The sequence below is a fragment of the Lepidochelys kempii genome, chromosome 11, assembly GCF_965140265.1.
Source record: "Lepidochelys kempii isolate rLepKem1 chromosome 11, rLepKem1.hap2, whole genome shotgun sequence".
Classification (NCBI taxonomy): domain Eukaryota; kingdom Metazoa; phylum Chordata; order Testudines; family Cheloniidae; genus Lepidochelys; species Lepidochelys kempii.
The window spans coordinates 56,910,316-56,933,390 of record NC_133266.1 but is presented as its reverse complement, the minus strand read 5'-3'; the positions used below and the strand labels follow the sequence as shown (position 1 = coordinate 56,933,390).

The window sequence follows — 23,075 nt, the reverse complement described above, 5'->3', positions numbered from 1 at the left end:
CTCAACCTTTCCAGACTAGGGTACCCATTTCAAGAGTCTGATTGGTCTTGCATACCCAAAGTTTCACCTCATTGAAAAACTACTTGCTTACAAAGTCAGACAAAAATTCAGAAGTGTCACAGCACACTATTACTGAAAATTTGCTTACTTTCTCATTTTTACCATATAATTATGAATCAACTGGAATATAAATATTGTGTTTACACTTCAGTGTATAAAGCAGTATAAACAAGTCATTGTCTGGATGAAATTTTAGTTTGTACTGACTTCACTAGTGCTTTTTATGTCGCCTGCTGTAAAACCAGGCAGCTATCTAGATGAGTTGAGGTACCCCTTGGAAGACCTCTGTATATCCCCAGTTGATAAGATAATTCTGCTCCAGTGGTTGTGTCTTTACAGAAGGTAACAGGACTCAAATCTAGCAGTAAGGCCATAGAAATGCACTGAAGTATGTTTTTTAAAAACGTTGTCATCTTATTGACATTAAGCTTCATTACAGAACATAATTTTGCGGAGTGGATAGACAGCATATTAATAAGATTCTACTGTATAACATGAATATTCAACGCCTCTGCCTACACAACGTCTTTGTGTGAATGTATAACTTTTATATTAAGCAACAATTGTAATGTTTCTATAGAAGATGTCTGGTTCATATTAAACCAGAAAAGAGGTTGCCACGGGTAGGTTGAACAAGAAAAGGAGTTTCACCTAGTTCAGCAATTACAATAAAATAATCTCTGTAGCACTCCTCTGCGGAGGGGGTTTAGTCCTTCCAGCTCTTAGTCTATTTTTTTTGGAAACATAGTGTTTGTTACCAGTACAACTGTACTGCAGGTATGCATGGAAGTCATATTTGGATGTAGTCAGTTTCACTGTTTCTGGGGAGCAGTAAGAGAAGCAGATGAACAATGAAACCACACAAACATCTATAAGGCAGCAAAAACAAAAACACCCCACCATTCTAAAATTCCTTTAAAATAAAATTTAAAAATTCAGGACAGTTTAGAGGGTATCGAAATTGAATTTTCTGCAATCTGGAAAAGTTACAAAAATTCAAACTAACAGCAGCACTTTGAACTGTTCAATGGAACTCCAAAATAAGAATGAACATGTGTTTCTCTGACTGTACACATTCCTTTATTTTGAAGTGTTTGCATCACTACAATGGAACTGTAGGAGTTATTTTCATAGAGACTGGTTATCTGTTTATTATAAAATAAAGAACAGGAAATTATTTACATGATGGAAAAAGATTTCAGCACTTTAGTGGAATGGACAACTTCATGATACTGCAGCCATTTGAGAAATTTAGTCCACATACTTTCCAAGAATGTCACCGTCTCTAAATAAGTAATACTCCTGCAAATGGAGAGAAAAAAATAAGTTTATATCTGTTGCAGCCAAATCTCACAGAACTAGTAACTGTCTCCAGGGTCAGTAGCACTAAATATTGTAGTTACTGAGATTGATTTATTGCTGATGGCTGAAGCCAATACTACACAATCAAAGGAACTATTAACCCAAGGACTTTTATAAATATCTGTTGCCCCGAGAGCCTGTCACTATGTTTCTTTCATTCCTGGGGATTTTTTCACCCCTTTGTGCAAGGCTCTGGGGTAAATTTTCCTGGCAGGAGCATCCTCGGAGACCATGTTCACGAATTCATGGGAGCAGTAACATTTAGTGATAGAAGGCTCTGGAATCGTCTCTCCTCCTCAGCAAGGAGGACATTGCAGTCAGCCCTCTATATTTTTTTCCTCCCAAGATAAGTTGACAGGTAAAGAGAACCACTTTCTCTCTGCAGGTATGGGGAAATGTCAGGGGCAGAAGTGTTTCTCTCACAGCAGAGGATCACAGATGTGTAGTGTGCAAAAGCCACAGGGCCAGCTTGATGCTCCTCAATTTGAATATTAGCAGTTGTATCGGTCATTCAGTTTGTCAACAACACTATTCATTTTTTCACATGGCCTATTAGCTAGAAGGATTTTAAAATAATCCTGAATATTAGTAAACCAATTTAGCTTGCAATTATAAAGTTCAGCAAACAAACCTTGTCTTCCAGTACTACTTTAGTACCGCCATATTCTGGCAGCAGAATCTTCTCACCAACTTTTACACTAACTGGCTGAATCTCTCCACTCTAAAGGGGAAGGAAAAAACCTCATAAGTTTCTAGAAATATCTTACATTTGTTCATAACCACACACAGTTATTTAGGAAAATTTAAGCAGAATATATTTACTAACTGTTTCGCAGCGGAAGTACTAATCTTGGGGGAATCTGCACAGTACATTCAAATTCTGCCTATTTTATTTGTCAAAACACCACAATATAATCATGCCAGTTTCAATAGTTTTGGTAATTTATTTCAAATACCTGTTAGCAAGTATGCCTGTAACAATACAGACAAAAAAAAATCCCCCCAGAAGTAGAGAGTTTAAAAAACCCCTAGGACAACCCAGTTCCTGTTTCTTTGTTATGCTTGTGTTGGTGCCCGAGTCTGGGTGTGTCATGTGTGTCAGCTGGGCCCATCTTGGGGGAAAACTCTGCCCCTCTGGTCATTTAGTTGACTCATTTTTTGCCCTACCCCCACATGGTTACCATATAGTCTTACTGGACAAACCAGTTTGTGAGCCGCATGCGGCTCTTTTACCGTTAAAGTGCGGCTTGCAGAGCCCCCCAGGCCTGCCCGTTCTCCACATACCAGACTGCCTGTGGCGGGGTGGTGAGGTTAGGGGCTTCTGCCAGAGATGTCTAGTCTTCTGGGCGTCAGGACAGGGCCAGAATGTAAAGGTTCACTTCCCGCCCAATAGCTTGAGTCACGCCCCCCCCCCCCCCCCCTTTACCCTCAGTGTCCCCTCTCTGAAGCTCCCAGGTGTTAGCTCTGCATGGAGAGGCAGCAGTAAACTGCTGGGAGGGGCAGCTGCTTTAGCTCCCTGGGGAGAGGCAGCAGCAAAAGCAGCAACTCACCACACAGCTCCCAGCTGTTTTCCACTGCCTCTCCCCACAGCCACAGCTTGCAGGCTCCAGAAGCTGCTGTGCAGGATGGGGCCATGCGGCACCATATGACTGAGCAGGGCCAGCAAAACCAGTCAAAAATCAATTGGGGCGGGGGGGGGGGGAAGGGAAGGGGGAGGAGACATCTTCCTCTTCAAAATATTATACTTATTGTTCTGATCAGACACAATATAAATTTAATGACAAACATCCTTTAGCTATTTTGATTTTTTTTTCCAGATAACATTCCACTTTTATTTCTTTTATCCAAAAACGTTCGCATGGTGCAAAATCTGGACATATTTACCTTTCCTTTGGATCCTGATCCAACCGCTACTACTGTTGCTTGTAGCACTTTTCCTTGAGATTTTTCCGGAAGCATGATGCCTCCTTTGGATACAGTCTCAGCTGCACATCTTTCAACCAGAACACGGTCAAACAGGGGAAGAAACTTCCTAAATGCTTTCCCTGCCTGTTAAAATAGAATTTGGTATTTTTGTATATAAAAAGGGCCCATTCACATTTGAGACTGCAACAAAATTGCAATCCAAAGTTCCAAAACCATGATTTTACTATTTAAATAGCAAACTAAGGACTGGATTCTAAACACCTGGAACTCCCACTGGCATCAATGAAGGTTGCAGGTACTCAGCAGCTCTCTGAATTAGGCCCAAAAGTAAGTTAATATTTAAGCAAAAACAGAGCTAAATTATTGTTGTAAGAAGGTATCCCATAAGTCTATAGAAGGAATAGGCTCCTAGTCTCAATATGTGCAATAGACAAGTTTAACAGTTAAAATGCACAGAATTTTAAATAAATTTTAAATAACTGCCTACGGTAACTTAAAACATTAACAGATGAGGAAAGCTTCAGGGAAACCTTATGTAGTTTAAACCTCTGTAGATCTAAAAAGCATAATATATGTTATTAAGATTAATTACTTCTGATTAAATGCAGTTCACATACAGATTGAAATCAGAGTCACCTATAGCTAAGATATAAGACACTTGTGGAACAGTTGGCGTAGTTATTTTAGCTGAATGCTTCAAAACCAAGAAGCAAAGATTAAGCATGTCACATGTTGGTCAAGGCTTTTGAAATATTCAAGTCTACAATCCATACAATAATTAAGGTACAATTTTGTGCTAAGTTATTTGGGAGAGAAGACTATTAACTCATCTACTTTTGCCAGCTTTTGAAGTTTGAGATAAGGTGTACAAAAAAATGTTTGAAGGAATGCCATTATCTGCAAAAAGTTTTGCAGATACCGTCCAGTGATTTTTACAAAAGTGTTAAGATTTATAATTTTGTGTAAAATTTAACATATGATACATTTAAGTATATTACAAACATTGCCACTTTGCTTCTTGGAGAAGAAACAGACAGCAGGAGGGGGAAAGCAGCTTAGGATGGAGAAAGGAAACCCGAAGCTAGCACTGAGGATTGCAATTATTTTGAACTGAAGTTAGCAGGAGGCAATGGTAAAAATGTTACCAGCCTAGGGCTGTCAATGTCAGTCTTAACTACTGAGTCAGCAGGTAATAGTGTTTGAGATCACAGAGCAGAAGCCACATACCAGTCTGCCATCCCTACAACTTCACTAAGCAAGCAACACGAGAAAGGGAGGCACAGGGAGTGGGAACACGTTTTAGTTAAAAAATAATCAAGTTGTGGCCTGTGGAGAACTGCCAAGTCACATGGTGCTGGCTCCCTGCTCCTTTCCAGTTGCTTCTACAGATGTCTGGACGCCACAGCCTGGACACTTGTAGAAGCAGCTGGAAACTAGGAGAAGGAACAAGATGAGGTCCCTCCATTAGGGGTTGCTGCTACACAAGAAAAGAATAAGAACTGTCTTCACAGACCAGTGCTACTAACAGAAGCAGAGCTACTTGGAAGCAGGTAGCTGTTATTCACAAAAGTATTAGCTAATTGTGGATCATCCCCCATTTCTATTAAGACATGGGCAACACTATCAACATGCTGAAAACACTTAGTTTAAGTAACTTAGATTTAAGCATTTAGGGGCTTTTATACTAAATCCTGTTTTTTTGAATCAGTAATTTCTCTCACAGGAAAGACAGCATGAGGGAAGAATCAATATAAGAAACGACAAGGAGTCTGGTGGCATCTTAAAGACTAACATTTATTTGAGCAGAAGCTTTTGTGGATAAAAACCCCACTTCTTCAGATGCATGGAGTGAAAATTACAGCTACGGGCATAAATATATATTGGCACATAAAGAGAAGGGAGTTACCTTTTTAAAACTCCTGTTGTTTTTGTGGATACAGTAACACAGCTACCCCTCTGATACAATAGCAGAAAAAAGGCAAAAGGAATTTTTTCCTCAAACTCTGTAGGCTTTAGCATTGTCTAAAGACACATTACAGATGCCTAATATGAGCTCACTCTGTCAGTGTATTAAGTCTTGCTTCTATTTTTTTTTAAACAACATTGTTTCTGATAGGTGACAAAGCAAAAACATTTGAAGAGAAGAACATCCTTGTTCTCTCTGTTTCTATCGGTGTAGCAGTTTCTACTGTATCTAAATGACCTTGTAACCATCCAAGGTCACTTTCATGGATAGGCCAAAAAGAGAAAAAATAGTTTAATTAATTTAAAAAGATTGTTGCTGGGTAAGTTACAGGTCAACTTGGAATACATGTTCACTTCAGAGGCTCCTGACAGCAAATTCCATTACAAAGGCATGCTGCCTTTCATTTCACAACTACTTATGGTAGCCAGAAGTTAGACACATTTGTTTCCACCAGCACACAGCAAGAACATGGTGTTTTGCTACAATCTCAGCTCCTATTCAGCTGGTGTTTATATCGGATCACTGGCTTAACTTCTCAAGGGGGGGCGGAAAGGCTGGCTCAGCAAGCCCGCCAAAGATGGACTGGAGGACTAGGTTCCGAGGCATGAGGTGCAGCCTTGCCCGGTGCTAGGCCACGCAACCCACCAACGCCTGTGCGCTCATCACTGCGGGGGGGGGGGGGGGGGGGTGGAAGACCCGATGGCCCCCGTGCCCGCTGGCTGCGAGGGGGGGTGGAAGACCCGATGGCCCCCGTGCCCGCTGGCTGCGAGGGGGGGGTGGAAGACCCGATGGCCCCCGTGCCCGCTGGCTGCGAGGGGGGGGTGGAAGACCCGATGGCCCCCGTGCCCGCTGGCTGCGAGGGGGGGGTGCATAGACCCGATGGCCCCCGTGCCCGCTGGCTGCGAGGGGGGGGGGGGACCCGATGGACCCCGTGCCCGCTGGCTGCGAGGGGGGAGTGCATAGACCCGATGGCCCCCGTGCCCGCTGGCTGCGAGGGGGGGGGGGAGACCCGATGGCCCCCGTGCCCGCTGGCTGCGAGGGGGGGGGGGGGGAGACCCGATGGCCCCCGTGCCCGCTGGCTGCGAGGGGGGGGGGGAGACCCGATGGCCCCCGTGCCCGCTGGCTGCGAGGGGGGGGGGGGGGAGACCCGATGGCCCCCGTGCCCGCTGGCTGCGAGGGGGGGGGGGGGGAGACCCGATGGCCCCCGTGCCCGCTGGCTGCGAGGGGGGGGGGGGGGGAGACCCGATGGCCCCCGTGCCCGCTGGCTGCGAGGGGGGGGGGGGGGGAGACCCGATGGCCCCCGTGCCCGCTGGCTGCGAGGGGGGGGGGGGGGAGACCCGATGGCCCCCGTGCCCGCTGGCTGCGAGGGGGGGGGGGGGGGAGACCCGATGGCCCCCGTGCCCGCTGGCTGCGAGGGGGGGGGGGGGGGGAGACCCGATGGCCCCCGTGCCCGCTGGCTGCGAGGGGGGGGGGGGGGGGAGACCCGATGGCCCCCGTGCCCGCTGGCTGCGAGGGGGGGGGGGGGGAGACCCGATGGCCCCCGTGCCCGCTGGCTGCGAGGGGGGGGGGGGGGAGACCCGATGGCCCCCGTGCCCGCTGGCTGCGAGGGGGGGGGGGGGGGGGAGACCCGATGGCCCCCGTGCCCGCTGGCTGCGAGGGGGGGGGGGGGGGGGAGACCCGATGGCCCCCGTGCCCGCTGGCTGCGAGGGGGGGGGGGGGAGACCCGATGGCCCCCGTGCCCGCTGGCTGCGAGGGGGGGGGGGGGAGACCCGATGGCCCCCGTGCCCGCTGGCTGCGAGGGGGGGGGGGGGAGACCCGATGGCCCCCGTGCCCGCTGGCTGCGAGGGGGGGGGGGGGAGACCCGATGGCCCCCGTGCCCGCTGGCTGCGAGGGGGGGGGGGGGAGACCCGATGGCCCCCGTGCCCGCTGGCTGCGAGGGGGGGGGGGGGAGACCCGATGGCCCCCGTGCCCGCTGGCTGCGAGGGGGGGGGGGGAGACCCGATGGCCCCCGTGCCCGCTGGCTGCGAGGGGGGGGGGGGGAGACCCGATGGCCCCCGTGCCCGCTGGCTGCGAGGGGGGGGGGGGGAGACCCGATGGCCCCCGTGCCCGCTGGCTGCGAGGGGGGGGGGGGGAGACCCGATGGCCCCCGTGCCCGCTGGCTGCGAGGGGGGGGGGGGAGACCCGATGGCCCCCGTGCCCGCTGGCTGCGAGGGGGGGGGGGGAGACCCGATGGCCCCCGTGCCCGCTGGCTGCGAGGGGGGGGGGGAGACCCGATGGCCCCCGTGCCCGCTGGCTGCGAGGGGGGGGGGGAGACCCGATGGCCCCCGTGCCCGCTGGCTGCGAGGGGGGGGGGGGGAGACCCGATAGCCCCCGTGCCCGCTGGCTGCGAGGGGGGGGGGGGAGACCCGATAGACCCCGTGCCCGCACAGGCCCGCAGCCCAAGGGCGGCAATGGTGGGGCGCCCAGAGCAGCTCCCTCCCTTCCCACCACAACGTGCTGGAGAGAAGCCGGAGCGCGGCCCCTACCTGCGTCCCTCCCACCTACCCCGCGCTAGTTGCCGCAGCGCGCCCCCCCCCCCTCCGCGCAAGCCCGGCCCAAGGGCCCCCGGCCGGGCCGCGCGAGGAGAGGGAGACACTCACCATGGCGCACCGAGTCCCTCCCGCTCACCGTGCTGTGAGTAACGGAGCGCCGCGGACCCACACCTAATACACGTGGGGGGTGCCACTCTGACTGCGCATGCGCCACCACCTCCCCTCTGGCGCCGCGCGCGGGAAGGCGGGGCTATTTCCGTTGTCCCGAGAAGACACGTTATTTCCACGTTTATTTTTTACTCTTGCAGGCGCCTTACGCGCTAGAACCGGATTCTCTTTACAGCAGAGCCGAACACGAGCCTCAATAGTTCCTCGTTACACCCTGCATCGGGCCGACACCCGGAAGTGACGTAATACCACCTTTGACCTGTGGCGAGCATGAGCTTTCCAGAAGGTTCTGGAATTGGGAGGCCCCAAAACCTGTTTGATTCATACGCGAGTAGCCGGAGCTCACGCATAGGACGCACAGTCCCGTAGGCCCCGCCCACTCTCCGGCTGGGCACTTGAACGATTGGCGGAAAGCCGCGCCCCGCCTCCAGCTGGGCCAAACGTATACTGTTATGCTGGGTGCGGGGCCTGGCCGCACAGGACCCCACATGGGTCGCTGTCTGAGCGGGGGAGGGGCAGAGCCCGTGAGTGCCGTGTTCCCTCCAGGCTCCCGTCACTCAGTCCCACAGCGCTGCGCTGCTCGTCCAGCTGCGGACCGCGGAGCCGCCTGCTGCCTTGCCCGCCGTGTTCAGGTGAGCGGCCTGGCGGCTTGTGCCGCTGAGGCGGGGCCCGGCGCGGACGCCTGTTCCCCTGCCGCTCTTGGCCGCGCCGGGGCCTCTACTCCCGCTAGCCACGTGCCTCCAGGGCGCCGCCCGGGCAGCCTCTGCAGGCGCGGGGCGGCCATCGGCGCGGGGCGGCCATCGGCGCTGAGGGGACAGGGGACGGCTCCTCGCGGCTTCCCCGAGCCCTGCCCGCCGCCGTGGAGCGCGCACGCCCCTTCCCGCACGTGCCCGGTGTCACAAGGCCTGGGGCGTGTGTGAGAGACCCTGCCCCCACCTGGTGCCCACGGCGGGGTCGGGGATCCCCGCCTCCAGCCCGCGGGAGCGTGGGGGGGGGGGTCCCCACCTCGTACGCTGGGCGGGGGGAGAAGAGAGGAGACGCCTGCCTGGGTGTGCGGTTTCCCCCTCCTGCTCTCCTTTGTGTGTGTGTGTGTGTGTGAGAGAGAGAGAGCGATTTTCCCGCTTCCTGCCCTTGGTTGTGTATCTGTGTCTGTGTGTGTGAGAGAGAGAGACCCCCTTCGCCTTCAGCCTGGGAGGGGGGTGTGGGACTGTGTGAGAGAGACACACAGGGGGCTGCGCACGGCTTCCTGCGTGCTGTGTTCCCGTCTCTTCTGCGCTGGAAGCGTTACCGGCCCTTGGCTGCCGCTGCGGGAGTGGCGGCATCGCCCTGTTAGCGGCTTGGTGTCCTGCCTTGTCGTGCTGGGCTGCAGGTACAGCCTCTCCCATAGTCTCGGGGAGAAGGGGCCTCCATGCGGGTGGCTCCGCTGCCTGTGCAGGTTGGCTCATCCAGCAGCAGGGGGCGAGTGTCTCTTGACCTTCTTGTGTCCTGATGGAGAGAACCATGTGGAGGGGGGCTAGGCCTGGGTTCTGCAGACTTTCTCTGCCAGGCTGTTGATACTGTTGCAATTTTCTTGTTAGTTTATCACCAGATGCTCTCACCCTTGAACTGTTCGTTTTTCACGATCACATTCTAATAGCAACTTTTAGGATTTTTATGCTGATAAAGCTGCTGAGCTCTGACAGACATTTTCTTCTAACCTGCTTGTCTGTAATAGTCTCAGTGAAATACCCCACTTTTCCTGCTTTATCATACATAATACTAGTAGTCTCACAACACTCGTCATTGCTGTGGCTATAATCTCTTCACATACAAAAAGTGAACTTCGCAATGCTCTCATGAGCTTGATAAACTTTATTCCCATTTTACAGAAGGAAAAAATTGTGACTTGCCCAGGATCACATAGTGAGTCACTGGAAGAGCTGGGATTAGAATCCAGGGGTCCAGACTCCTGGACTTTTGCTCTAATATCCAACTGTTAGAAAAATTGGGACACTAAAATATTTGATCGGTCACAGCTTTCATTTAAAACTCAAAAAAAACTACTAGTAACTTGTTGTTTGCTCTAAATGTTTGGAGGAGTTTGAGAACAAAACACAGGAATATGGTGGTTCAAAGTACTGTGACACAATAAAACTAATGCAGTATCTTACTTTTTTCCTTCAGAAATGCTCCGTTTATCAACAGTGCTACGTCAGATGAGGCCAGTGTCCAGAGCACTGGCCCCACACCTACTACGGGCCTATGCAAAAGATGTTAAATTTGGAGCAGAGGCTAGAGCTCTCATGCTACAGGGAGTAGATCTTCTAGCAGATGCTGTAGCTGTCACCATGGGACCAAAGGTATATTAAAAGCTGTTTTCTGTGTAACGTGAATACTTGTACAGTACATTCCAGTTTTATAAACTAATTAGGGATTGAGGAGTTCATAAAATAAAAAAGTTATCAAATGGACCATTTCAAAATTACAGTAGGTACAATCATTCAATCACTGTGTACATAACAAATGGTGAATGTATCGTGTGCCATGCTCTTATTAGAGGGAATTGAATCTCTTCTTTGCTGCTAAATCTGTCTTTCCAGCGCCACACAGTCACTTAAATGTTGGCTGGACAATTGACGTCCCATTCAGTGGATGGAAGATGATTTGTAGCAGGATATATTTATGGTAGTTAGCGTTAATGGGGTCTGACTGAATTAGAAGTGTCCTACTCAGTTAGAACCTAGTCCTGTTTTAAGTAATAAACCCATTGGTGATGAGAGGAAGCTAAGTACTTCCATCACACAATGTGAGTAGCGTAGCTTAAGTGAACATACAGTGGGGGAAAAAGAATAGAGGCAGCTTAACTGCCTTCAACAAGTTTAGGCTTTCAGAGTACTAGCTGTTATGTCCTGCTGGATCATATGATGTTGGAATAAGACAGTTTGGAGAGGGTTCATGCTTAAAGCAAGGTCATGGACATCAGTACACAGCTGTGATGCATGTGATACCCTCAATATATGGATTCAGCCCACAATATATAAGTGGGTTGAGAGCCACTTCTCTAGGGGAATATAAATTTCAGACTTTGTCAGCATTGGTTTCATCTTGACTTGGCCTGGTAAATAAGTAAGAGCAAGCAAGTCCCAAAGCTGTAATAATAAGGGTGGATGATGGGTGAATGCACCTTTAGGGCCCAGTTTTGCAAATGTTTATCCCAGTGAGTAATCCCATTGAATGCAGTTGGACTACTCCCATGAATATAATTATACACATTAGGTGTTTGCAGGATTGAGGCTATATATATTACTATAGAATATTTGCATGTAATCGAGTTTGTCTCCAAAGGTAAGTGTTCCATCACTCAACACTCCTGAAATTTTCTTTTTAAACCAAAAAAACAAATCAGATATCTATCAGCTTGAGAGAAACTTTCAAGTGGGGAGGAAATTCTGCTTTATTTTTAAAAGCCATGATATAAATGATCTACATAAACACAACCAACAGCATGTGAGAATGGGTTTCTCAAAGCAGTTATTTTTCATGGTTAGTGGCTGCGTAGCTTATGAGAAATGAGTTGGTCTGTCCATTTATTTCTTCATCACTATGACAAGATGAGCCCCAAGCCACAAACTGCACCATGATGTGTGTGCCTGTCTGTTTCCTCTTGGTCCAGCCATTAAATAAACTCTCTTTCAATGTTCAGTTCAAAGGCCTGTCTGTAGTCATAGTTTATTCTTGTATATATTGAATAATCTGCAGAACCCTCATGATAAAATCATTCTTTCCACAATCCCAAAGTGCAGGAGATTCTCGGCTTTTTTTCCATACCCCTTTCTGGAATGTCATCTGTCATGTTCCAGAGCTCTGGTCTCCAGGCCATCTGAGAGGTCCCAGATTTGTTTCCTTACCGTGACTATTCTCTGGTAGCCCCCAGACAAGTCTCCCCTATGAGAACTCCCTAGCAGTGTTCCACTCACCTAGGCCTCCCTGACTGAGCCATTCTCCTGACTTGCATCAATCCTATTGTTTCAGGCTATTCTTCCCTTTGTGTCCTAGGGGCCTTTGTATAAGCTTTCTTGTAAGTCAGCAGGGGTTCACCAGCGTTGGCCAGTCCTCATCACTAATGTTCTGTACCTTTTGTTCTTCCCGGTGGCTCTCTATATCAGCTCTCCTTTGCTGCTTCTGTTTCTCCCGGCATCTGTCCTTTCCTCCTCACGCAGTTGTCATCTGCCCCTCTTCTGACTTTCTCCTTTATATGGCTTAGGTGCCTTCTCTTAACCCCATTCGGAAGGTAACTAATCAATCAGGTGCATTGGCCCCTGCCTCCTCTTGAAGGACCTAGTCACCCTGTAACAATCGGAGTTGGCACCTTCTCAGCTTTTCTGAAGGGCAAAGGTGTAGTGGATGTAGGTGAATGGCTAGCTTCTCAAGGTGAGGGCTGAGAAAAAGTGATGAGACTGAGGTCACCTCTATACCTAAAATGCTGCCGCAACCCCCAGTGTAGTTGTGCTTCTGTAGCCCTTCAGTGAAGATGCTACTATGCCAGTGGAAGATGACATAGTTAATCTACCTCCGCAAGAGGCGGTAGCTGTCAACGGAAGAAGCCCTCCTATTGACATAGCGCTCTCTACATTTAGGTTGGTATACCTGTCACTTGGGTGTGAATTTTTCACACCCCTGAGCAATGTAGTTATACTGATACAAGTTTATAGTATATACCTAGCCTCAGTATGGCCCTTATCTGTAATGCAGCTGTCCTGTGGGTGGGCAAAGGATTTCAGTACTGTCAATTGATATCTTTTATATTAAATCAGCTATTTAAAAATCATAGATGTCAGTGCACTCAGTCCCCCACCCCATAATATACTTTGTTTGTGGAAGTTGGTTGGATGCTCTCCTTTTAAAATGGTACCATATGCTTTCACTGATTTCTGGCCCCAAATAGAAGAACCATTATAAATCTCACTCTCTGACAATGGAAACTAGGAGGAAAAACTTTCCTCTTCATAAAAGTAAGTTTATATTTTGAGTTGGCACTATTAACAAATTTGTGTCTCTTGGTGGAGAGTGGCTGTCTGAGGGTATGTCTACACTGCAGTAAAACACCTACAGCCGGCCCATGTCAGCTGGCTTTGTTTGGGCTGCAGGGCTATAAAATTGCAGTGTAGATGTCTGGGCTCTGGTTGGAGCCTGGGTTTTGGGATCCACCCCCCTTTTGGGGTCCCAGAGCTCCACAAGCCCAGGTCACCCAACATGGGCCATCCCGTGGGTGTTTTATTGTAGTGTAGGCCTTGTACGTTGTTTAGATGTGCCAAGTGATCAATCTGTGGTAATCCCTTTTGTCTGTGCTGCTTGGTATCATTTCAGTTAATTTACCTCTTATGTATGTTGGATGATTTTAGGGTAGAACCGTGATTATTGAACAAAGCTGGGGAAGTCCCAAGGTAACAAAAGATGGTGTGACAGTAGCCAAGGCAATTGACTTGAAAGACAAATACAAAAACATTGGAGCCAAGTTAGTTCAGGATGTTGCCAACAACACAAATGAAGAGGCAGGAGATGGAACTACTACTGCAACAGTATTGGCGCGTTCCATTGCCAGGGAGGGCTTTGAAAAAATCAGCAAAGGAGCTAACCCTGTGGAAATCAGGAGAGGTAAGAATTTAACAATCTCTTTGTCACTCGTGCGCTTAAGGTTTTCCTATAACATTTATCTCGTCAGTTTCTTCTCTCTGCTTCACCCATGGCAAATTTGACTGGTGTTTGAGAGAACCTGGCTCCACTCGAAAAAGCCACGTGACCCTTTTGGGAAGGGGCAGAACATAGAAATGAGTAACTTTGCTGTCAAGTGGATGAATTAATATTGTCAGGCCTTACTTTTTTAGATACACACATTTTATATAATCACTGGATCGTATTTACTTGTCATTCATCACAACAGATCTCAGTAAAATCTGTCTTCTGATAGGCTTAATCTTATGGAAGTTATAAATCGGGGAATGTTTATACAGTCCTTAGTATTATGTGCCCAGAGTATTTCTTTTAAATTCTGTGTAACTTCTTTTCCAAGTGGTATCTTAGCTATCTCTGCTTTTCTTCCTTCCTCACTGACTATTCTTTATGCACTTGCAATTTAATATTGATGGGTCGTCTTTTTAAAAAAAAAAAAAAGTAAATCTGTTAGTGTGTTGTTTGTAAGATTGGGACAGGCTGTCCTTTGTCCTTGAAAGTGCATGGCCTAGAAACAACAAAAAAGTAAGTACTCTACTTTGTATACAAATGGGGGGAAAAAAGGATATGTTGCTGCTCTTGCATTGTTTAACTTGCATTCCAATTTTGAGGAATTTTGAAGCTTGTCATTGGACTTGACTGTTCTGTACCATGTAAATAGAATTCACCTGAGTAACAATAACTATCATATTCTTCTATCAAGGTGTGATGCTAGCAGTAGATGCTGTCATTGCTGAACTAAAGAAACAGTCCAAACCTGTTACGACTCCAGAAGAAATTGCTCAGGTGAGGCTTTATTCCTTCTCGGTTTACTAGTTTTCTGTAACTGTCATAAATAAAAATTTCATCCAACAAGTGAAGATGTGCTATTAAGAGTAAAAATAATTTTAATGGAACCAGTTAAATTACAGGTTGGGTATATGATATCAACTTGCTATTGTGTTGATCAGACTCTTGTTGCATTTTCAATTTGAGTTGTAATATTTTATCTTTAGGTCTCTGTAGCCTGCATGAGCCTTTAGTGCTCTGCCTCAGCTTTCTCTAGCTGGTGTGTGTGTTCGTCCGTCCTGGGGGAGTGGGGGAATGTGCTGGGGCCCAGGCCATCCCCCATGGGGGCAGGGCCGCCCAGCTTGGCTCCAGCCCTATCCCAGGCTGGGGCTCTGCTCCTGGTCCCAGACCCACCCCCAGCTGCAGCATCCTTACTCTGGTCCGCATTTCCCCAGCCCTACGCTGGAGTCATGGGGGGCATGACCCTGAAAAGTTTATGGACCACTGCTCTATGGAGACCAGCTGCCTGCTCTGAGGCTGTTAATGAGGCACAGGAGGGCTGGACCATTGGCCTTTAAAGGGTCCAGTCCACTCTCTGATAACCAGCATTGATCTTCAGCTGACTCGTTAGCCTCCCAAGTAGGTTCTGTCTTCATGTCACAAAATGCCAAAAGTGACTATTGCTATCTTGATTCACAAGTGAATACTACATATATTGAGAAGAGAAACAGCTTTATATTAAACTCATTTGTAATTGTTCACTGGCTATCTATGGGAGAAACATTAATGTCTATGGTTAGATTTCTAGACTTCTCAGTTGTTTAACATGAGATGAAGACTTGGTGTGGAACCTAAACTCTAATTTGTACTAATGAAAAATGGAAGACTTCCGTGAAAAGGCTGTAGCTTTTCACATATCTAATATTCCATATCTAATCATGTGGCAATGTTAATGCTGAAGTTATCATGTCATGAATTGCATCCTCTTGTTCTCTGACCTGTAACGCTTTAGTCTTATTGCTCCTGTAAAAACTGTCCCTAAATTTAACTTCTGTAAATAGTGGATCAATCAAGTGCTAAAGGGAAAAATAACTAACATCTCATTGAAGGTTGCCACAATCTCAGCAAATGGGGACCAGGAAATTGGCAACATAATCTCTGATGCAATGAAAAAAGTTGGACGGAAGGGTGTTATCACAGTCAAGGTAAGAGTAATTGTTATGCTCGTTGAAGATAAACTTACCAAGTTAGAGGAACATTTGCTGAAAGCACAGATAACCAGAGTAAGAAGTGAACTCGCTGCACTTGTAGCTTAAACTCCTTCCACTTTATTCTGAATTCCAGACCTTCTGTATGTTGTTGGTTCTTGTTTTGTTTGGCATTACTACATGTACTCTGTCCTCACTACAGAACTCCAGTAAATTGGAGTTGGATTAGGGGTACATAGTGAGCCCAACAGCTTATTAACACTGTCATAGTTTTGTCTCATAGTCGATAGGGAATAGTGCAAAGAAATTAGAGAACACCTCTTTTTTTTAAGAGGACTGTTGCTTGCTCTTTATAGTCCAGATGAAATATAGACAAAAATTATGCAGTGATTGTAACATCGGTATAGTAAATACAGGGACATGGAATACAGTGAATGGAAACTGAATCAGTGATGAGTTGGACTGCAGAGCAGATACATATGTCTAAACTAATGTGACGTGCTGAATGGTTCTCAGTAGCCTGGTTGAGACATACCAGTATTTCCATGGTGCATAGTACTTTTAAAATCTCTCAAAGATAATTGGGAGAATGTGGTGGTTTCTTAACTGCAGTAAATTGAGCTAAGAATGACTATACTGGCCAACAATCACTAGTTCACAAGCTTTTTTCTTTTTCGTTTCCTTCCACTGTTTAAGTAATCTAGAACAATAAATACTGCTAACTGGTCAAGATAATTTCTGTTAAGACTAATACAGGATGAATTTAGCTATAAAAGTAGAGGTGAATTTTCTTCGTGTTTTTGATCTAATTCTTGTGAGACATTGTTTCCACCACAGGAGGTAAGGATGTGTTTTACACGACTCCATTAGAACACAATTTGTGTGCGCCCATACTTCCCCCTCTAGAGACAGTATCACTTTTAGATTGACCCCTCTTTCTCTCCCTCGTTCTCTTTTCCCCCATAAAGGGTAGAGGACCTAAAGAATACAACCACAGTGGTGAAGGTAGCAGAGAGACTTGAATTCCATGGTGATTGACATGTTAAAAATATGTGCATAGAAGCACTTTAGGTACTACGTAAACTATAGATTAAATGTAAATTTGTATCACATTTAAACAGGATGGAAAAACCCTGAATGATGAGTTAGAAATCATTGAAGGTATGAAGTTTGACCGAGGCTACATCTCACCATACTTCATTAATACAGCCAAAGGTGAGTTTGCAAAAGTTGCCATCGAAGTACCTTGTGCTATAACCTGTATGAACAAAAAGAATGTCTTCCTAGAGAGCTTACAATATAGGTAAAGTGAATCTTGGGTAAAGTGTCAACATTTATCCTTAACTTTTCTGAACCCAAAGATGTTTCCCTATTTGTATTCGGTTAGCTGCTTACTTTTTGAACTAAAACAAGTTTTTACCTTTTGTTGGCTGTATTGGCTCTGTAATTGGTGTGTGTGAGCCAGGAAACACAGCCTAACTTTCTGATCCAAAGTTGATAAGTTATCAGACTGGCATTTAAAAAAAAAAAAAAAATCTTGCTTACAAGAAAATGCCATGTTGGTCTCTTCAGAGTGTAATCACATGCTAATTAAATTTAAGACTTATGTTTACATGGAATAGAAGTATCATTTGATCTTTGAGAAACATAAGTTTATTTGCGTGGCTAGTTATTGCATTCCCTTGTAGAACTAGAGCATTCTTTCGTAAGTAAGGGCTGGGGAAAGGTAAAATCACCTTCTCTTCACAAAATGAAGTAAAGGGGCAGGATAATGTTGGTGGGTGTTCCTTTGCCCCAGAATATACATGGATGCGTGCAAAAGTTTGTTCTTACCCAAAAGTATTATTTGTGTATATGTTGTTCAGGGTTAAGTCCATCAAATACAAATTGAGGACGTGACACATTTGTGGCACAGCAAAGTGCTAAAATTCCTAAGTGGCTTGCTCGTGTGCAGTAGTTTGTTCAACTAATTCTGACTATGTAGGAGTTTTCATGAGAGAGAAAATAGAAATGCTACAAAATCACAAACTGGCATCAGGTTTCAGGAGTAGAAATATTACTTGAAACTAGTTTTCATTCTATCTAATATAAATGTAAATGGAGAGTGTAGTGGCCAGATTTGATCAGACTTGGGGATTGTAAAGGGTACCTTCATATATACTTGCTAAAATAGAACAATTAGATAGTTCAAACAATACTTATTGCCTCTGCAGGACAGAAATGTGAATTCCAGGATGCTTATGTCTTAATCAGTGAGAAGAAAATTTCCAGTGTTCAGTCCATAGTTCCAGCTCTTGAAATTGCCAACGCTCACCGTAAGCCTTTGGTCATTATTGCTGAAGATGTTGATGGTGAAGCCCTCAGTACTCTCGTCTTGAACAGGTAAGGCTTGAATAGGTGTACCTCTGTAATAGAATCTTGTCAGTCTACTTCAGAGTCAGAAAACTGTGTCTTTAAAAACAGCAGATGTTCCTGCACAGTTTACTCTGTAGAGCAGTAGGACCAAATGTATCTGTCTGAACTTGACAACTTTTGCTTCTTATTTAGGTCTCCTCTCAGCAATGCAGACAAACAGTAACAGCTGTGAATAGCCCCATTCATCTAATTTGGGTGATAACTCTGAATCCTAGTGATTTGATGGTTTCATTGCTAATCAGTTTAGTAGAAAAAGCCAATTAATGGGCTTGTGGGATCCATTAAGATGGCATTTTTGCTTTGTTTTTGTCTGTCTTACACTAAAATCTTCATTTAAAACATTCTTTTGTTCTCTCAGCTACTGTAACAGGGAAGTGTAAACAGTTTAACACTTTGTTAGAATTAGTGTTCTCACTGAACTTTTTCTTTTCAGATTAAAGGTTGGCCTCCAGGTTGTTGCTGTAAAAGCACCAGGTTTTGGTGACAATAGAAAGAACCAGCTTAAGGACATGGCAATTGCTACGGGTGGTGCTGTAAGTAAATTATATGCATGTGTTTGTAAATATGTAAAAATGTATTCACTTTGTGGCCAAGCACCCATTTGATTTTAACTTCCTACAAAATGCTTCAGAGGATAACCATTTGAGGGATTGGTAACAGGGTACAACCCTTTTCAGGTCACTGATTGACATTTGGGCCAGGTTGGACTGTCATGCCATTGTATAGCATGGTAAGCGGCCAGTTGTTCTAGCTGGTTATTAGGTGTCCGCTTCACATCTGCAGTTAGGGTGACCTGATATTTCACTCTTGTGATCTGGACACATTGGGGGGGGAGAAGACAGACACGGGTGCACAGCCCCAACCAGAGGCACACTGGTCCGCCTGGCCCTGTGCTACCAGCGTGCCCCTTCCTGTTGGGGGTGGGCCTATGCTGCACCACACAGCTCCCCTGCCCAGCGCCCCCTGGATCCACTATGCCCAGAGCCCCCTACAACCCTTCCACCACAGATGCACAGTGCTGTGTGCACACACACCCAGCTGCCCAGAACCCCTCACTCGCTAGTTTCCCCACAGCCCCACCACCACAACTACACAGTGCCCCACACAGACCCCCAGTACCCTGACACACACAGATCTCCCCCAACAGGCCCCCCTTCCCTGGCCGTACTCACCAGCCCCGCTGGGAGGTCTCTGGCTCCTAGGGTGAGAGCAGCGAGGGGAGTCTCCAGACGCTCCACGTGCTGTGCCCGCCACAAGCGCAAGCTCCGTGGCTCCCATTGGCCGGGAAAAGCACCAGTGGTAGCTGCCAGAGCCATGGAGTGCGGCTTGCAGGTGCTGGCAGCACACAGAGCCCCCACCTTAAGAGTCAGAGGGACCCGCCAGGGGGCGAGGTGGGGAGTCCCGGCGGTGCTTACCTGGTGTAGCTCCTGTCCCGGGAAGCATCGACTGGGCAGGTCCCTCTGGCTCCGAGAGTCACGGATTGTGCGGGCAGAGGGCTCTCTGCCCGCTCCCAGTGCCTGCAAGCTCCGCTCTTGCTGGCAGATGGGCGCCAGGAGCTGCCCCAGGAAGCAGTGAGTGATGACATTGCGGCTGTGGTTCAGACGGTCCCGATATTGGGACAAAGGGCGTCCCGACCAACGTAAGGTCAGGACGCGGGACAAGTCCCCTAAAATCAGGACGTCTGGTCACCCTATCTGCAGTTCTTGTTAATAGTCTCTTCAACATATTGGATGGACATGGAACTGTTCTTGTTCTTAGGTCATCTCTCCTTAAGAGACGCTTGATATGACAGGGCGCTGTGAGAGAACTTGCACTGTGGCTGGCTTTTTGCCTGTTTTGGAACTACTGTATTGTAAAAAGCTTTAATATGCAGGGCAGTCAGATTGGCACCTTACAGAGTCTGATTTATGCACTTTTTCATTTAAAATGTTAATGTTTTATGTATGAGTAAGTTTTGAGAGCTGTAGTGCAATGCAAAATGATCTGTTTGTGATCATTAAATAGCTTTTTCACGGAGTGCCTTTTATCACATCTATACCTCCCAAGTAATCTTCAGGTTAATAGCTAGGTGGCGCCCAGGAAACTTATCAGAGTTGTTCTGGAAGTTTTTACTATTTATAAAACTGAACAAAAGCATTACCAAAATTAATGTTAGTGAGCATGTCGTGACTTCTAGAGTTTGGTCTTAAGGAGCATGTAGTGTTCTGTTGGGTAGTTTAATTTTATTTGTTTTTTAAAATCTATGGCAGGGGCAACTATAATATTAAAAAGCCATCTTTATTTTTTTTGTATACTAGTCTAAAAACACGGCAGCATTATACAAGACCCAAACTAATTCTTGAAAATGATAGGCTTCACTGCAGTGTAAAAGGAACAGGATAAACAAAATGTAAAGTCCCCTAAATTCCATTATAATAATTGCAGGCATCAGTAACATAGGGAAACTCCTTGAAATGGCCTGACAGTGTCTCTAACACAACTATCACACCTGACATGCTGGAGATAAATGTGCAAAGTATTCCTTTTAGCTGGTAACTGCTGAAGGTCTGTAAATTAGAATTTTTATTTTATTTTTTTTTAATGGTGGTCAAATTCATCACTATATACAAGCATTGATAACAGAGTTAGGCCTGTCTATACAGGGGAACTTTCTGGTATAGCTGGAGCAGAATAACTATTCCATTAAAGCTATTCAACTCTCCCATGTGGCAAGTCTGTTTTGGAATAAAATCACCTATTCCAGAAGAATTATTCTGCTTCAGAAGCAAAGTAACTATTCCAGAATCGTGTCCATATCAGGGAGTTAAAACAGAATAGTTATTCTACTATAGCTGTGCAGGGAAATGTCTCCATGTAGATAAGGCCTTAGCGTCCAAGCTTTCATATGATCTATTTCAGGTATTTGGAGAAGAGGGTTTGGGTCTCAATCTAGAAGATATTCAGCCTCATGACTTTGGTAAAGTTGGTGAGGTCATTGTGACAAAAGATGATGCCATGCTTCTGAAAGGGAAGGGTGAAAAAGCTCAAATTGAAAGGCGTATCCAAGAAATCATTGAACAATTAGAAGTTACTACAAGTGACTATGAGAAGGAGAAACTAAATGAACGACTGGCCAAACTCTCTGATGGAGTAGCAGTACTAAAGGTGAGGAACTTTTAAACTTCCTTATTAGACTAAAACAGCGGCTCTCCAACTATGGGGCAGGCCTCCCAAGGGAGGCACAATCTGTGTGGTGTTTTGGTTTTTTTGAGAGAGCTCTGGCTGTCAGTTCTAGGTGGCTGGGGCTTCTGCAGAAGGGGCCATGCACATCTGGGAGGTGGGTAAAGGGGACAGCTGGAGCCCCGCCATTGAGGCTCTCCTCCCCTCACTTGGAGGTGGCAGGGCTCTGGCTGTCCAGCCTCGGGATGGCAGCAGCAGCACAGAAGTAAGGGTGGCAATAGGATGCTATGTCTGCTGGGAAACGTGATATTGACTAATATCACTTTCCACGTTTCCACCTTCTGTACTGCTGGTGCAGCGCTGCCTTCAGGGCTGGGTTCTTAGCCAGTAGCTGCTGCTGCTCTCTGCTCTACCTTCAAGCTGGGTGGCGGGATATGTATTGGGGTGGGGGCATAAACTACTACAGACACAGAAGGGGGCACTGATCAAATAAGTTTGAGAACCCCTGGACTAGAACTATGCTATACCAAATGGACGACGACAGCAAAATTTTACTTTTCACTCAAGATCCATTTTAGCAGTCACATCACTTTGACTCTTTAAATGCTTAGCAGAGGTGTCCTCTTTAGTCTCCATTTCTAAAGTGCCAGAAAAACCCCACTACTTTAGTCAAACCTGATAAATTGGACCTCTGCTACACATTTTTTCTTGTCAGGATTGCTTAAAATAGGGTGACATTCCTGTTAGAAATTACATTACTTTACATGCCTTTTTTTCCCCCCTTGAGAGAAAAACCTCCCTGTCTAGGTGAAGCAATTATAGTGAAGGGTGTATGGTTATATCTTTGGTACTTAAGATTTGTCATGGAGAAGCTGTGCCCTATAACAACCCTTGCTGGCTGAGCATGGCACTACCAAAACTCCCAGCTCTCCACCCACTGGTCTGTGCTGGGGGGATGTGGCTTACCCCTCCAGGCAAGTTACAAACTTCACCCCTTCTGACATAGCAAAAGTCCAACTACAAAGTCCCCCAAACAGAAAAGCTCTTCTACTCTTTAGGTGTTGTCTTCACACCACCCTGTTCCCATCCGCTTTCTGGGCTACTTTTGAGTCCTTTTTCTGACTAAGGGATAGAGTACTCTACCTCAGTCTGGTTCCCCTGGTGTACCATTCTGGGTCCCTACTGGGCTCTGTTCCTTCCATCCTTTAGAACAGGCTGGCTCCCCAGGAGTACCTGGTCTCCTGCAGACCTGGGCTCAATGGAGCTTGCCTTCTCCCTGTAGTTCCAACCAGTGAGTCTCTCAGCCTTCTTATAAGGCACAGGTGTCCATTAACCTATCACCTCTTTAATCCCACCCCTTCAGGCTGGGAAGCAGCTAATTAATTATAGCACAGGTGGGGCTGATTCATCTTTCCTATAAGGGGCCAGGACCCTGTGACAATTTGCAATTTAACAACATTTATGTAATCCCTTAATGCTTCCCTAGGTGCAGGAGTGGGGTTTAGTTGGTCACATAGGACCCAACACTGTTGACATTAAAGTTAATAAAGACTATCTTTATAACTTCGGATCATCATACTTGATACTCTTATTGGGTGTCTGAGTTGGATTTATTTGCCACTTTGAAGGGTCAAAACTGGCAGACATTCACTGAGACTAGGGAGCACCAATATGTGCCAGTGGTCTTCCTTTTAAGATTAGTAAATGTGTATTCCAGAGTAGTGCCAACTGCAATTGTCCCTTACCTGGCTGAGCGTGTTAGTTCAAGAGAGGCAGTTTGGCTCACTATTTAAGTTTGGAGGC

General features: G+C 46.6%; 3 protein-coding genes across 10 annotated transcripts in view; 1 reads left to right on the top strand and 2 right to left on the bottom strand.

Moving 5' to 3' along the window:
* Nucleotides 1-8,257, bottom strand: part of LOC140895774 (MOB-like protein phocein) — a 33,665-nt gene extending 25,408 nt beyond the window's left edge. Inside the window, exons 1-4 of one of the 2 annotated variants that reach the window (XM_073306310.1) lie at nt 7,954-8,219; nt 3,307-3,471; nt 2,054-2,143; nt 1,118-1,362 (exon numbers count right to left, since the gene is read on the bottom strand). In XM_073306310.1, coding sequence (XP_073162411.1) covers nt 1,312-1,362; nt 2,054-2,143; nt 3,307-3,471; nt 7,954-7,956 — 309 coding nt within the window. In that variant the 5' untranslated portion in view covers nt 7,957-8,219 and the 3' untranslated portion in view covers nt 1,118-1,311. Of the gene's footprint in view, nt 1-1,117; nt 1,363-2,053; nt 2,144-3,306; nt 3,472-7,953 lie in introns of those variants that run through there. The other variant, XM_073306312.1, reaches the window with a different exon arrangement.
* Nucleotides 8,258-8,472: 215 nt separating this feature from the next.
* HSPD1 (heat shock protein family D (Hsp60) member 1) overlaps nt 8,473-23,075 on the top strand; it is a 17,345-nt gene continuing 2,742 nt past the window's right edge. The window contains exons 1-9 of the mRNA XM_073306305.1: nt 8,473-8,645; nt 10,177-10,352; nt 13,395-13,647; nt 14,426-14,508; nt 15,600-15,695; nt 16,820-16,913; nt 17,912-18,080; nt 18,547-18,646; nt 21,012-21,257. Of these exons, the coding sequence (XP_073162406.1) occupies nt 10,179-10,352; nt 13,395-13,647; nt 14,426-14,508; nt 15,600-15,695; nt 16,820-16,913; nt 17,912-18,080; nt 18,547-18,646; nt 21,012-21,257 (1,215 nt within the window). The 5' untranslated portion in view covers nt 8,473-8,645; nt 10,177-10,178. The remainder of the gene's footprint in view (nt 8,646-10,176; nt 10,353-13,394; nt 13,648-14,425; nt 14,509-15,599; nt 15,696-16,819; nt 16,914-17,911; nt 18,081-18,546; nt 18,647-21,011; nt 21,258-23,075) is intronic.
* COQ10B (coenzyme Q10B) overlaps nt 20,652-23,075 on the bottom strand; it is a 24,734-nt gene continuing 22,310 nt past the window's right edge. For all 7 annotated transcript variants that reach the window (XR_012154352.1, XR_012154353.1, XR_012154351.1 and 4 more), the window contains one exon: nt 20,652-21,113. The gene's annotated coding sequence lies outside the window, so the exon portion shown is untranslated. The remainder of the gene's footprint in view (nt 21,114-23,075) is intronic.